This window comes from Macrotis lagotis, chromosome 7 (genome assembly GCF_037893015.1).
Source record: "Macrotis lagotis isolate mMagLag1 chromosome 7, bilby.v1.9.chrom.fasta, whole genome shotgun sequence".
Lineage (NCBI taxonomy): Eukaryota > Metazoa > Chordata > Mammalia > Peramelemorphia > Peramelidae > Macrotis > Macrotis lagotis.
This window is the reverse complement of record NC_133664.1, coordinates 117,333,670-117,349,370: the sequence shown is the minus strand read 5'-3', so window position 1 is coordinate 117,349,370 and position 15,701 is coordinate 117,333,670. Positions and strand designations below refer to the sequence as shown.

Sequence of the window (15,701 nt, the reverse complement as noted above, 5' to 3'; positions counted from 1 at the left end):
TATAGGGAATTCAGAATCATTGGGATGTGGAGAGGATGACTAGGTGTGATTAATATTCATCACTGAATAGAGGGAAACCACTCTTCCCAATGGAAACTGAAAACTGGGCTGAGGCCAGGATAGTATGAGATGGGAGGGTCAGATACATTATTCAGATAGGACTTAATTTGACTTTTCATCCCTCTGAACAGTGGAGATTAGGAAAGAAAATGGTGCAGTGGGAGATGGGAGGTTGGACTTGAATAGTAGGAAAAAAGAAGTCCTGTTCCCCCTCAAACTTTCCTCTTCCTTCAAAGAACAGATGCAGCAAGTGATAGGTACAGAAGTATAAAAACATAGAAAACTGATACATACACGCATACATGCATACATATATTTACTTACACTTTTCTAGTTTTTTGGAAAATATGATTGAAGGATTCAAACTTGGTCAGTGCTCTAGGCCACATTTTTAGAGGATGAGCATTCTCTAGGTCATTGGTAAGAAATATATGCATCTCTGTTTATGTATTTTTTATTTACCCATGGAAGGAATAAAAAAGTCTTTGAGTCTTTTTTTTTTTGGCAAGGCAATGGAGTTAAGTGACTTGTCTAAGGTAGGTGAGTATGGTCTGAGGCTGGATTTGAACTCAGATCCTCCTGACAATAGGGCTGGTGCTCCATCACTGTCACCTACCTGCCTCTAGTTTGAGTCTTAAGATAAAACATTCAATTTCTTTTAAAATATGAAGAAATAACACATTTAGGAATTTAAGGTTACCAAGAACAACACTATGGTATCATGGCATAGACAACACTATGGTATCATGGCATAGTGGAAAAGAGCACTGATTCTAAGGTCAGTGGATCTGGCCTCAAATTTTGCTTCTGTTTGACTTTGGGCAAATCATTTAATATTTCTGGATCTTTGCTCAAATACAAAATAAAGGGGGAAGGGGAGAGGAATGGATTATATAGTCTAACAAATTTTCCAGCTCTAAATCTATGAATGAATAATTTTTAAAAGATATTTTTAGAAAATAGGTAAGAGGAAGAGACTAGGAGAGGAAGAAATAGGTAGACAAATGTTAAAAAATAAAATAAAAATTAAGTCTTTAAAAAGCTATATGGGGGTCAAAAGGAAGATCCAGGGAGAGGACCATTGTCCAGAATAGATGGGAAGGTAAGACAGCTGAGGAAATGGTAGTCCTACTCACTTCTATTTTGTTTTTTTTTCTATCAAGGAATAATATTTAGACTAGAAATGAGAGACTGTCAGGGGGTAACAATGAAATTGAAATTCAAATTATTGAGAAAATTAGAAAGGGTTTAACTGCTCTCACATTATCCCAGTCATTTGGACTGGAAAACATTTATTCAATTGCTGAACAACTAGTATCTTTAAGGAACTGAAGAGTCCTTTCTAGCCTAGATGGCATCTAGATGAGATGAATGTGACCTGGGTGCCAAACAGTGAGTTGGTCAGTATGGTTCAATCACTGAGTTCAAGAAGGGAAGTTTTATACACACACACACACACACACACACACACACACATATAAAGACTAGAAAGACAGGAATGGTGTTACACTGTGAAGAACTTTACATGCAAGCAAAACTTATATATGATCCTAGAAACAATGGGGAAAGATTAGAATTTATCAAGGAAGGGCAAGGAGGTCATACAGACTTGTATTTGGAGAAAATCACTTCAACATTTTTATCAATGGTATTACCAAATATATAGAGACCATCTTAGCAAGTGTGTGGTTCAGAAAGCTGAACCGGATAGCTAATATGTTGGATGATAGAATCAAAATCCAGAAAAAATTGGGCAGAATTGGAAAATAATAGACTTAAAGTTAACAAGATGGAATAGGGAATGTAAAGTCATATCCAGGGTGAGCTGTACCTAGAAAGCAGTTGATCTAGAAAAAAAAAAAGAATTGGGTTTTTATTTTCTATAAACTATAAGCTCCAATCCTTTCTTTAAAATTCAACTCAGAAACTTTTCCTGATTCTCAGGATCAGTAATTTGTACCCTCTTTGAACTTAGCCTTACACCTCTTATGTACACATAATACATACTTTGCATTATAATTATATATGACATATCCACCACCAGGGCACAGGCCCTACAAAAGTGGGGACATTGCCTTATCTAAACTGCAAATATCACCCAGATCAGACCATAGTAAATACCCAATAGTTCATTTCAGTCTGCAACATGATACAGTAAGTGAAGTTGTACTAATACAAACAAAGTATTGGAGAAGAGTCCTACTAAACTCTGGTCATATTCTTTGCTTTACCTGCAGTATTGTGACCTTAGCCAGGAGTCACATTTGACAAGGATGATGAAACTGGACAGACCCCATTTGATGATTAGTTGAAGAAACAAGGTTATACTAATCCAGAGAAGAGAAAACTGTAAGATATGGATAGCTGTCTGAAAAACTAGTTTGTAGAAGTGAGATTAGCTGTTTTATGTTATTCAGAACAGATTCTGAGTAATGGTGAAAGTTACAGGGAGACAAATTTTTGATATAGTGTATAAATAAAAAAACTTTCTAATACGCAGCAATTTAAAAACAGAATGAGGTGCCTAAAATTCTTTAAGCAGAAACTGAGTGGTTCTGGACAGTATTTGTACTTCAGTAGGGGTTCCTTCTAAAGGAGCATTGCTAAGATATGACAAGGAGTAGGCCTAGTTAAAGAAACCCACTAGCTATCATATTCTTGTCATCTTTGAAAGCAAAATTAGCCATTCATACCTCTGATCCTTAAACTTTCATTAGTTTAACAGAAGCCTCCTCAAATGGGAAATTGTTCTCCTTTTCCCAGTATCAAAATAGCCTAAGGGCCTGGATATCATGTTGAGGGCTAGACATTCCTGTTCCTTTGGTACTAGAGAACTTCAGATCATTTAACCAGTTCCCCAGGTCTAGTAAATAAATCTTAAAAAACTTGAAATTCTTGTGGAAGAAGTCTAAAGATCTAGGAATTAAGTGAGGAAAGACCTCACAAAGGTAAAAAAAGCAAAGCATTGTCTCACTACACTATAAAAATTCTGGCAGAAGGGATCCATTCCTTTCCCCTGCCACCCATCATGTTCGTCAGAGTGGTGAATTAATAAAACTGGCAATGAGAGTGTGCTGCTTTGACAGATGACTCTTCCATTTTCAGAGAATTAACCAGCTTTAAATGTCTGTTTCTCCAGTGCTGTATTTCTCTGCCAGCTACAAGACTGGCAGACTGGGATGTGCCAAGTTCTTGGCTCTCAATTACAAAACAAAACACTATAGAAGAGAATTTGTGAGTTAGCTGATTTGTAAACACTACAGCAAGTCACCGTGTAAACATTTTGCTTTTTTGTACCTATTATTTCTCCCAGGCAGTTACCTGGCTCGCTCTCTGATGGTGCCAAAATTTGCTGCTCCTCAAGTTACCAATGGTTCTTTCACACTTAAAAGAACACAGCTTGCTTCAGTACCACTTTTTTTAACCTTCAATTAAACTGTAATCACAAAGCATCCTGATAATTATGGTAGAAGAGTCACCAGTAGTACTCAGAATACAAATCAGATCTGCAGGTGTGTTCACAAGTGTACAGTAGGATGCAGTTCAAATGGAGCCAATCAGAGAATTAAAATGAATAAATAGTCGAAAGTTCCATTTACATGGATTGCCTGAAATTTTCCCATAACCAGAGGAAAGGTCATCATTTTGCTCCAAACAAAAAAGCAAATAGGCAATATCATAGTCCTTTCTGAAACTTAAGAACCACTTGTTGATTGACTGAAACCCAAACAGGTCACAAAAACAAGACCTTATTCTTCAACTGTTGTTTACCATCATTTTCAGAGAAATATAAAGATGGGGGGGGGGGGGTTGGGGGGAGTTGGGGGATGGGGGAGGGGAAAGGAACCCTTCCAAGGGCTAAGAGTTTCCCTGATGTTTAGGATCTTACTCAATTTTACCTAACTAAAGGACATGGAAACTTCATAATAAGGCTTTATGAATAAGTTCATAAAGTAAATTTATTATGATGAAAGATAACACATAAAATGTAAACTAACAAATGATGGATCTTCAGTATTCTGAAAGATCAGTGACTTCATTAGTGTATTAACTTGATCACTGTAGATTATAATTCCCTTTAATAGATAGAAGTTATCATGAGCTATTGTAGTTAAAAAAAAACAAATGCAGTATCTGGTAGGTAACCATCTGGCTATAAGCCTTTGCAATCTTGGCCAGGCCAGACCTCAGATGGCAGACACACCTGAAGCCCTCTCCACCTTGACAGGACTTGCCAGAGCTTGTTCTCTGTTGGCACAGCATTCAAGAACACATAGTCACTGACACAATGTGATGAGGCATTGGATAGGATTTCAGTATAGGAATCAATAATAACAATGCAATCATTCTCTAAGTATGAACCTTAAAACAGGAAGATGCCAGGCCATGGGCTACAATGCCAGTCTTATTCATAAAATATATTTATTATTGATATTGATGAGGCATGGTTGTCAGTATTCATGGTAAAAGAATTGTTTTATATATATATATATATATGTGTGTGTGTGTGTATATACACACACATATATATAAATACATTTCAGAAATTGCTTTTACATTGATAAGAAGGCCATATTTCACCTATAATCATAGACATTATTCCAGCAAAAGACATTTTTTTCCCTTTCTTAGTTACATGATCACCATAATAAATTAGAAACAAAAATCTCATATCAAAGGAGGAAAAAAAAAAGACAAAGCCAGCATTCTAGGAAGCTCAAACAATTTAGTTCCCTGGGGTAACTGTCATTCACTGGACTTTTCCTCCTTTCCCACTCTGTCAGATACTGCCCTCCCTCTCACCTTATACTTCCAGGTTTTCCTGACCCACCCACAAAACATTCTATTTCAGCTTTAGGCTTTAACAGGTCAGATAAACATAATAAGATATTGGTCTTGGCTTTTCAAGTGTCTGCTGATTGGGACTTGTGATGTTTGTTGATGTTGAATCGGCTCTCCCAGTTCTTCTCCTTAGTGGTCTGCCCTTTAAATAGGTTTTGTATTGTTGGGGGAAAAATGCTCCACTGCTGGAATTTAAGTTGATAGGCTTTTGCTTGCTTTGGAAGTCAGCTTTATCCTCCCTTTTCAAGCATGCTCTGCAGAGAAATCAAAAAGAAAAGTTTTAACACCAGGAAGAAAAAAGAAACAGCAACAATCTCATGCCACATTAGCAGCTTTTTAATGCTCACTTCCAAATATACAAGGGATGGGACAAGGGGCTTGACTTGGCCAAGAATCTTAACATTCTGGAGCAAAGATGTCCCTTCCAGTTCTAAATCTGATAATATAATCCTGATCCTTAAAACTCAAGATGCTCAGAAGTGGCTTAATGAGTTCAATCCCCAGATGCATACCCAATATAAGAAAGACTCCTTAAATGAATTCCCCATTTAGTTAAGAAAATAATAGATACAAGGAAGAATTTCTTGACTATCTGGCAGATAAAGACTAGAATACAATACAGAGAAAGAAGGCAGTAGTATCTCTTCAGTAAAGGGTAAGCCCCATGAAGGCAAGGATTGTTTTGTATATGTCTTTGCATAACTAGCATTTAGCACAAAGGCACTTCATTTACCAAGTTCTATGTATCATTAGCTAAAATTTGGCTAGGACCACGCCTTCAACCCAAATCACACAGTTTGGGTCCCAATTAACTAAGAGTGAATGTAAATAGCAATTGTCTCTGTTTTAGCCAGAAACTCTGGGTCTTCCCCTTCCAAGATGGTTTTTTTTTGACTAGGTAAAAAAGGCCATTTTTTTGTCTCATGTCTTACTTAGCCCTAATTTCCTTGATCAAAATGATATCTTAGCTTAAAAAGGTCAAGGTCTTCCACTGCATCTGGGGCTATCTCCAGTCATTTTGATCTATATTTTGTCCCTGGACCCCAATGACTCCAGAGGAGTGAGTGAAGCTGGTGACTTAGCACAGTCCCCCTCACTTAAATCCAATTCATGTGCTTGTCATGGAATCCCATTCCTGATTTCAGGGTCCTCTATGACAAAATCACTATATACTAACTCCTGTGAAATATATATAAAGCAATAGATGAATAAATACCAAAAATAAAGTACAAAGTAGTAAATGTGATAGCTGAAACTTTGGAATTTTTTTTTTCTAGAAGGGAGAATATTGTTAAATGTCAAAGAGAACAAGGCCAAGAACTGACTCAAGGAAGGCTCCAGATGGCGCACAGGAAGAAAAGATCTAGTGAAGGCAATTAAAGGAAGGACCTTCTGAGGAAGAGAGGACCAAGATTCTAAAATAACAGAAACCAACAGAGGAGAGGTTATTCTATCTATGATTGTGTGTGTGTGTGTGTGTGTGTGTTCCAAGTTCTTTTATTACAGAAAACCAAAAAAGGTAAGGAGGAAATAGCAGGTATTCAGAAATGGGAATAACAGACACTGATTTAGTCAAACTGCAAGTTAATTAGAAGGGCCTTAGAAGTCCTGTGGAAAAGAGAAATGTCATAATAATGTTAGAATAGGTGTCTCTTCAAGATATTTTGCCTTCACAGATGGGGTACCCTATGGGAAAAGAACTTCTGATATCTTCAGGAGGTAAGTTTTATATAAAGGTAAGGACACAATAACCTCATGATTGGCCACAAAAGAGAATATAGAACAATGCGAAAACTTCCTGGGACTTGATTTAGGAGATTTACTACCTAGAGAGCTGAAATTACCTCTTTATAAACAAACCCATGATATGGCTCCTGACAACAACACTGCAATGAGAACCCAAAGAATATGTTATTTGTAGCAATATGGCCTTTACCAACTGAGGTCAAGAATTCATATTTGCACCTTTCCTTAACCCCTTTATCAAGTGGTACATTCTGCTGCCCCGCAACAGCAGTATCTGTTTAAATTTGCAATAAAAATAAATATTACAAACTGAAGCTGTTTTCAGCCTAAAGAATCCCAAGCAAATCTAGGTTTTTTTCCTCCCCCCCACCCCCAACCCACTCCTTGCCAGATGCAGGAACATTCCCTTGGAAAGCTAAGGCAGACTAGTGGTCTGATAAACCAGAAGCAGGCCGGGCACATTTAGTGGTGTTTGCTCACAAACATACAATACATGAAGACCTATGAAGTATAGAAAATAAAGTCAGAGAAACAAGAGTTGACCTAGTCTTTTTAACTCCACTCACATTCTCTTCTAATCATTTAAAGCACAATGGCAGACAGACTGTATCAAACTTTGCTCCTTAACAAAAAGGATAGGAAAGTTTTGTAATTGGTTAATCATCAAGTTCTCCCAGTGGGTTCCTCTGTCCCCCAAAGGTGGGAGAAGCAAGACAAAGAAAAGACAATGACAATAAAATGTTAGGTTGAATTAAAGGAGATAAATTATTTTGCAAAATGTTTTGTAGAATTAATATTAAAACCACACAATAAACCTTGTGTAACCCTGGCACAAACCTTTAGGCTTCTGATATATCTCAAGGCTGACTAAAGCTATTTTCACAAAGAGCTTACCTTAAGTCTTCATACAACCACTGTATAGTTTCTGTAAGTAGCTGCTGTTGAACTGCATTTTAACACTGCATAAATTTAACACTGCATAAATTAACATAGGAAATTCCCCAAAGAATGAGCGAAAAGCTTTGAAAGTTACAAAAAATTGCTTCCTTCATTTAAGGAAATGCTAACACTTAATATGTGGGGAATGAAATTCCTTGCAAGTGCTCATCATTTTGGCCTCCAGAAACTTCCTTTCCAAATAGCTGGGAGAACCACCCAATACCCCAAATTAAAGAGTGTGGGCTTCATATTATTCCCCATTTCATCTTACTTCCCTTCCCCCCTTTCTTCTGATTCCCATTACTGTGGAAAGACTGACAGCTCTGATTGTAAAACAAGAACAATGCCCCTGGAGATAGAAAATTGTGTGCCATCTCCCTTTATTAAAATGATCTGAACAGTTTTCCTCAAATATTTTTGTTACATAATAATCTATTCTACTGATTTTTGAATTATAGCTTTCTCAGTTGAGTTGAATCACTGTACTGTCAGTTGCCTTAATCTATTTAAAAGAAAATAGCACAACTATGTGTTGCCAAATCACCATCAAGGAAAAAATAAAGTTGATGCTTTTTTTTTTGAGGGGGGAGGGTAAGGGAGGGAACAGGGAGAGGAAGGGTTATTTGTTATTTTGGTTATGCTGCTCACTTTCCCCTAATGAACTTGACATATATTTGGTAGCTCCAAATATCTAACTGAATTGACACAAATGACAGGCAAGGTTGAGCCAGTTTCTTGTCTCCCCTCTTCCTTACTCCCCACATCAAAGTCCTTGATTTCCATATTGCTCTATAATTTACTAAAGAATAAAGAAGAAAAAGAGAAGACTTGAGAGATTAGAGCAACAGTAAGAAACAGGAAGAGTTTAGAAGACAGAATGAGAAGATTAGAAGGGAGACAGGAAGCAAAAATAATCAATGCATTCAATTTATGAAAAGTATGAATGCATGGCTTGGGCACAAATACTGCTCCTTACTCCCCAAAAATCTGATTAGTTAACTTATTTTGTTCTCAGTATCAGTCGATTCCCCCCCGCAACTGTTGTCCTTTGTTCCTCTTGCTTTGGGTGAATATGCCAGGAAACAGTGCTCTGGCTAATATTACTTACAGGTCTCAGAGGAAGCTTAGCACTCTCCATCCCCTTACCTTCATTGCTTACAGAGTTTGAAACAATAATAGGTAAAACACTTTAACATTTCACACTTGTGACTCTTCTGAAGGATAATTCTATGAGTAGCAATATTCATCATGTAGAACAAAAATGTATTTCAGTACTTACTCCAGTTTGCAATGGAGAGAAGAGTTTCAAGTATGATTCTCAGGAAGTGGGGATAAATTGGCGAATTCAAACTTTTGAATTTTGCTTAATTTTGAAAGTTAAAGACAGACACTCAAGATGGAAATCAAAGTGAAAAATTCTCATGGCACTGAATAAAAGTACAGGTGATTAATTGACAAATTCTACTTGGTGATATATTACGGTTCTGCATTGTAGATGTAATGATTCCTGTCCAAGTTTATCTATGGTGTACTTACATACCCCTTTACGCCCTCCATTAGTGACCCCTCTCCTTTAATTCTCATTGTATTCCATATTTGTTTGCACTTGGCTGCAAACTAATCCTTTAGGTAAACATTAATATTTCAATGGATCTATGATCTCATTAATGTTAGTATTCCTGCCATCAATGCTGATTCAAACCTCTAAGGTCAGTATGCCAACAAAGGTTCTGGTGAGTTCTACCATGTTGAAAAGGCTTTGAGTAGGGTCCCAAAAAAGCATAAGCCTGCAGAAGAAGATACCACAGCTACAATGTAGTGTCTCATAACCACTAGGCAATGAGGAAATCCATGAATCAACCTTCTGATAATTAAGCTATTGTGTTGGCAGAAGAGCATGGGTGTATGATTTTGGGAAAGGCATTTGCATTTTATAAAGGGAGATAGTGAATTAGTTTAGATCCCTTGTTGGGCTGTTACTAAATACCTATTCCTAAGGGTCTACATGAGTCAAAGAGGGCTGGGTAGTTGTGGCAGAGCTGAAAGAACCTTGGAGTTGTAATCAAAGTCCTTGGTTTCCACCCTAAGATCAGTCACTATGACTTGTAAGGCCTCAGGCAAGTCACTTTGTTCTCTGTGCTTCAGGCTCCTTATAAACAGGTAGAGCTAAATGGTCTTTAGTGTCTGTTCCAGCTTCAAATTCAAAGATTCTTTGTATGACCTTAGAGGAGTCACCATAAGTTTTTCTTCCTACTCCCATAGAAAAGAATGAAAAATGAAGACTTGGCATCTGAAGAAGGCTGATGTAACTCAAGGCCAAAATAGAGGATAAGTCAAAAGAATAAGGATATGTGTTCTAGTATTGTCTCTTGTTTCTAACAAACTTTGTGACCTTGGAAAACAGCAACCACCTCTTTGGCCACATTTTCAAATTCATAAAATGATGGGAGGACTGGCTGCTTCATTCAAATGGAAGGTCCCTAAATACAGCAATTGTCAGGAAGCCTAAATTCTAAAACCAGAGATAGCAATAATTATGCTAACTGAACTAAAGAGGGGGTGCTATAAAGTTCTAGTCTTTCAAGGATCCAAGTTACAGTGAAGATAAAATACAGGACCCTAAGAAACTTAGCAGAAACTCTTTGGGCAGATTCCTCCATGCACTCTGATCTTAAGTGTCTTTTATTTCAGAGGCTAACCATATGCTAGAGGCTTTGTTTATTTTTAACAATGAATGAAATGAGGGATAAACTCGGGGAAAAGCTTTGAAAATAGCTTAAGAAGTCAATTTCTGTCCTTATTTCTGACCCTTCATTCTTTACATCAGTCAGGTTACTTATTTACTATATCCTTAAAGTGGCTCATCTGTTCTTACCTGCAGGTAAACTAACTTCTATCTTTTAGCCAAGTCTTAGAAGCCTTCTGTCCCAGCAGCAAGTTTTTAAGGGGCTTCTAACACAGAACAGGGGTTTCCTCCTGTTTTAATTTGTTATTACTGCTGGTGTCTCATGTTGGTTGGCTTGACAAAGTGCCTGATTATTGAAAATGTCATTCTGATTTGATGATCTCTACCTGTATGATCTCTGATTCTTGACTGCTTCGCTTGTAACCTGGATTCATTTTAAATGAAAAGTTTGGGGGAAAGATCTCTCTCTAGTATTCCTTGCTGTGACTTAGATCTCTTGGTCCTGATTTCCTACCCATTCTGAGTTCTTTTGATATTCATGGCTCAAGCATGATATCTGAATTTGAACATGAGGCATATAAATAATCTGTAGACCTGTATCTCTAAGAAGGGCTTGTTGGCAACCTGCATTTTCTTGTGGAAGTATATTAGATTACAAGTCTTTTCCCACTACTTAACATGAGGCAGAGAGATAGCTGTTTCTTCATTTCTCTGAACAAGGGAGACTTGGATGAGAAGCACAATGGAGTGGGAAGAGAACTGGTCATTGAACCAAGAAGAGACCTAAGCTCTGAGCAACACTAGCTCTATGACCTTTGGCAAATCATCTAACCCAGTGTTCCAGGGAATTTCTACTTTCTATAAGTTGCAGAGAAGATAACAACCTACACTGGTAGAGGGAGTTTTCTCTATTGATGAAATTACAGGTTCAGTCCCTATTCCTATTTCTACCTACAGGAGATCTGGAAAATTATTATTCTCTATGTCCTGAAACTGGCCTCTTTCATTCTTCAGATTGAACTTTCAGTATTAAGTATGTAAAATCAGGAATCTTTAAGAAATAGGAACCACAATGTGGTACAACTGTACCAGGGTTAGGCAGATTTAAACAATGAAATGTTTCTTCTGAGCAAAGTACTTAGAAGTATGGAGACCAGTCATAAAAATAAAGGATTCTAAAACTGGACTATTGCCTCAAATCAAAGAATATGAAAGTATGTGCAGATGTGTACAATTCTTCTGCCTTTACTCACAAAAAAGAAAAATACTATAAAATATATAGACTATATATAGCATAATATACTTAACATACTCCAGGAATCTCCTTAGTTTTTTTTTTTTTTAAACCTTCTAGGCCAATGGAAGCAAGTGATGAAAGGGCCAGAATCAGAGCTGCTAGTAGAATGAGCTGGATAGAAGAGAGATGTGCTTCATACCCATAGTTCCTGCCACTCCTCCAGCATTTCTGGAAGGTTCTGCTGGTCCATGCTATCACTTAGCACTGTAGTGCTGTACTCTTTCCTAGGCCCATTTTCCTTCCAAAATGCATGGATGTTGGACATGGAAGAAAGTTCTCTCTCTCTCTCTCTCTCTCTCTCTCTCTCTCTCTCTCAGTTCAACTGTATCAACAGTTGGGCTGTCCCACTCTGCCAAGTTTTACCACGACAACTGGGGTTTGCCCTGGGTGAAAAAAAACCCCTAGTTCCACCTTTGGACAGAACACCTAGAATTATCTCAACAAACACCTCATTCTGTGAGTAATTAAGAGGTGAATAGCCAGAAAGTAGATCTCTCAAGAGTAGAGGTTCATACTCTTTCAATTCTTTCAAGTTCAAGTTCTTATAGCCTGAATTTCATTTCACTCTACAGAAAGGAAAAATGTTGGCTACCACCAGTGTATCCTTAAGCAAATGAGTGAGACTCTCTGGGACTCAGTTTTCACTTCTGTAAAAGGAGGCAGCTGGATTAGAGAATCTTCAAAATTGTTTTTTAATTCTATGACAACTAAAGGAACAAGAAAAATGGAGGGTGTGTGTGTGTGTGTGTGTGTGTGTGTGTGTGTGTGTGTACACTCATACATGCACATCTTAGAATAAAGATTCTGGTATTGTATTCACATGATAAGGTTATGATCTTTTCATATTTTTTTTGTATTATGAAACTTTAGGCACACTTCCCCCTCAGCCCCCCCATGCACACACATGCACGCAGGCGCACGCACACACACACACACACACACACACACATGGTAATATGTGTCAATGGCAAAAAGAAAAAAACTGATCCTGGTAGCCTGAAGAATGCTATGAAGCCGATGGTTAAAGAGTTAATGTGGATAATATGCTCTGATTTTATATATATATACACACACACACACACACACACGTTTGCATTCATTTCTTAATGAAGGATCACTTTTAGTTAGCCTTTAGTTTTCAGTCCTAGAGATAATAATTATCTCTTAAAATTCTTTTACTCTTATGATGATCACACAGAATTAACACACTATAAAGAATAATATAAATTTCCCATGACAACCCATGAAGAATTGTTTAAGGATGGTTCAGAAAGGATAAATGTGACTAAGTGGATGAAAGAGAATAAAAGAAAACTAAGGCTGAGGAATATCTAGAAAATTTCCAATCAGTAAAATCTATTAAGACTACAGGATAGTGCCACAAGGGAACAAGTGAAAACACAATCATGTGAGTCATTTAACCAAGGAATGGATTTAGCAGTTGTGATTATCCTATAGGGAATGCTCTTAAAATGCTCAAGAAATGGACAAGACAACCTAATGGCCTATTTTCATGTTCGGTTGATGTTTCACTGATGAGTACTGTCCAGTATCTGTTCTGGCTTTCACAGGAAATGTAAGATGGGTAGTTTGCCCCATGAGGAACTGCCCCAGGGAACAAGAGTGACTGTACTACTAAATCCTTTTCCAACAAGAATTGCCACAGGGTTGAGGTCACGAGATTGAAATCTAACTTCTAGGAATGACTATCTTCACAAAAGAGAAAACTGAAAACACTGGGTAATGTATTTTCTTTTGGAAAGATCTCTTACATGAGACCAATCATCTTGGTATAGTCATAAACTGGTGTCCTACTGGGCTATCATCTTTGATAAAGTGCTTTGTTTGTACTCTCTTGTAATCATTTCCCAACCACATGTACCTCTTATAATTTACTTGATCCCAAATTCTCCTTCTCATTCTTCTTTAACCATTCTCCCCCCCTCTCATTTTCTTACTTCAATTTCCTGCTACAAACATATAGATTAGAAGATAGCAAAGGGACCTCCTGCTACTTTGAAGAAAACTAATCACTTAGGACTCCTTATCATTTAAAATCAAATTCTAGGTGTTACTGTGTTCAGCATTTGGTCACAAAATGGTAAGTTCTAAGTTTGTGCCTGGTTGTTAAGCCTTAGTTCTCTACTCCAGCTACTTGTCCATTTCAATAGAATCCATCCAAAAAGAAAAATCTTTGCTTAACACACACAGTGAGCATATATTCCACCTAATGTATATTCAAGCAATAGAGGACATTAAAAAATACTAACAGAAGGTAATAAAAATTCTATTTTACAAGAGATCCATAGAACCACAATCCTTTTCATTGTCACTGATAATAACATTGATAATGACTGAGTATCATGTAAATAAAACTTAGCCTGCTCCCATCTTTCTATTTCATACTAGAATCTGAATATGGTATAAATAAAGCTATGCTTATATGTGACCACAACATGGACAAGGCAGCTTTGTTTACTTTTATGGTTATAGACTCCATCTTCACCAGCCCTAGCCTACAAATGAAGATGGAAACAGACTAGAGGTGCTCAGAACAACTCAAAGCACTTATAAACAACAACAACAACAACAAAAAAAAAACACTCTACCAAAAAGCACTATGAAAAAAAAGATCAAATACTGGCATTCAGGTATAACAAATACCAATTAATTCATCACAAACATGTTAATCCTTATTTTGTCAGATACTGTGCTAAATCCTGGGGAAGGAAACAGAGAAAGAATAATCTACCTCCTCAAAAAATATCAACAAATGTATGTGTGTATCTATATGCTAAGGCTATAGTAGAAAGAAGGTGATCTGAGAGAAGACTGGTAATTAAGGGAAATGAAAAGGCCTCCTATAGACAATGGCATCTGAGCTCACCTTGAAGGGAGTGAAAGACATGGAGAAGTAGATGTAAAAAGGGAGAGCATTTCAGATTTGGGGGACAGCAAGCATAAAAACCAGGAGACAGAACATCTTGTGTGAGGATCATATAACTAACTAGGCCAGTCTGTCTAAACCATAGAGAACAAAGAGAGGGAAGAAAGTATAAAACTAGAAAGATAGGCATGGGTTTTAAATGTTAAAGAAAAGAATTCATATTTGATCCTAGAGGTAAGAGGGATTTCCTGGAGATTAGACAGACTGGCAACTGAATGGAGGATGGTGAGAAATTTGAGGGATGGGAGATGAATTAAGAGTATACAACTGAATGAGTTAAGAGGTGATAGAGGAGGTAGCTATCTAAGTAGAGAGCAAAGGAGGTAGCTATCTAAGTAGAGAGCAAAGGAGGTAGCTATCTAAGTAGAGAAAAGGGGATGCATGGGAAATGTGGAGATATATGCACGATTTGACAACTGATCAGAGGAGAGTGATAGTGAGGGATCAAAGAGGATGAAGAGGTCATGAACCTGGATGACTAAAAGAGTGGTGACACCCTGAACAGTCAAGAAGTTTGGGAGAGGGAGGTTTTGGGGAAAAGATGGGCGAGCTCTGTTTTGTTTATGTTAATTTTGAGTTGATATATTATAGACCATTCCTGGGAATAACAATTCCCAGACCACCATCCTGGATTCCAGCCAAAGCCCTGATGCCATTATCCATCAAATCAACCCCTGTAGATATATTACTTAACAACTGCTTCAGTAGGAGTTGTAGCCACTACCTCTTCTAATTATACACTGAATATCCAAGAAAAATAAAGTTCTCATCAACAAAGTCTGGCAGTTACAAATGATTGAACCTAAGAAATGAATATGATTTTATATGCAGAAATAATTTTGCCTCTGTATCCTAAGAACCTTTGGACTTTTCCATCAATTTGCAGTTGAAATCTCTTAAATGTGTTGTCTCCCTCTGTTAGAAAGCAAGTTCTTTGAGTGAGATTATTTTGGATTTTTTTCTTTTTTTTCCCCTTATTTTCATCTTCAGAATTTTGCATGGTGCTTTGCTCATAATAATCACCTAATAAATCTAAATCTTTCTTCCTTCCTTTTGGAAGAAATTAAGAAAAGAACTTGAATCGGAGAAACAAGTATACTTGTGAATATCACTTCACTGCTGTAGATGATTGCATAAGAGAATATAGTTTATCCAATACATTCAAGGCTTCCTTTCATATATAC

At 37.2% G+C, this 15,701-nt stretch overlaps 1 protein-coding gene across 1 annotated transcript in view; it reads right to left on the bottom strand.

The window, feature by feature from the left end:
* Window positions 1-4,036: 4,036 nt before the first annotated feature.
* The window catches only part of CHCHD3 (coiled-coil-helix-coiled-coil-helix domain containing 3), a 352,444-nt gene continuing 340,779 nt past the window's right edge, over window positions 4,037-15,701 (bottom strand). Inside the window, exon 8 of the mRNA XM_074193666.1 lies at window positions 4,037-5,156. Coding sequence (XP_074049767.1) covers window positions 5,133-5,156 — 24 coding nt within the window. The 3' untranslated portion in view covers window positions 4,037-5,132. The remainder of the gene's footprint in view (window positions 5,157-15,701) is intronic.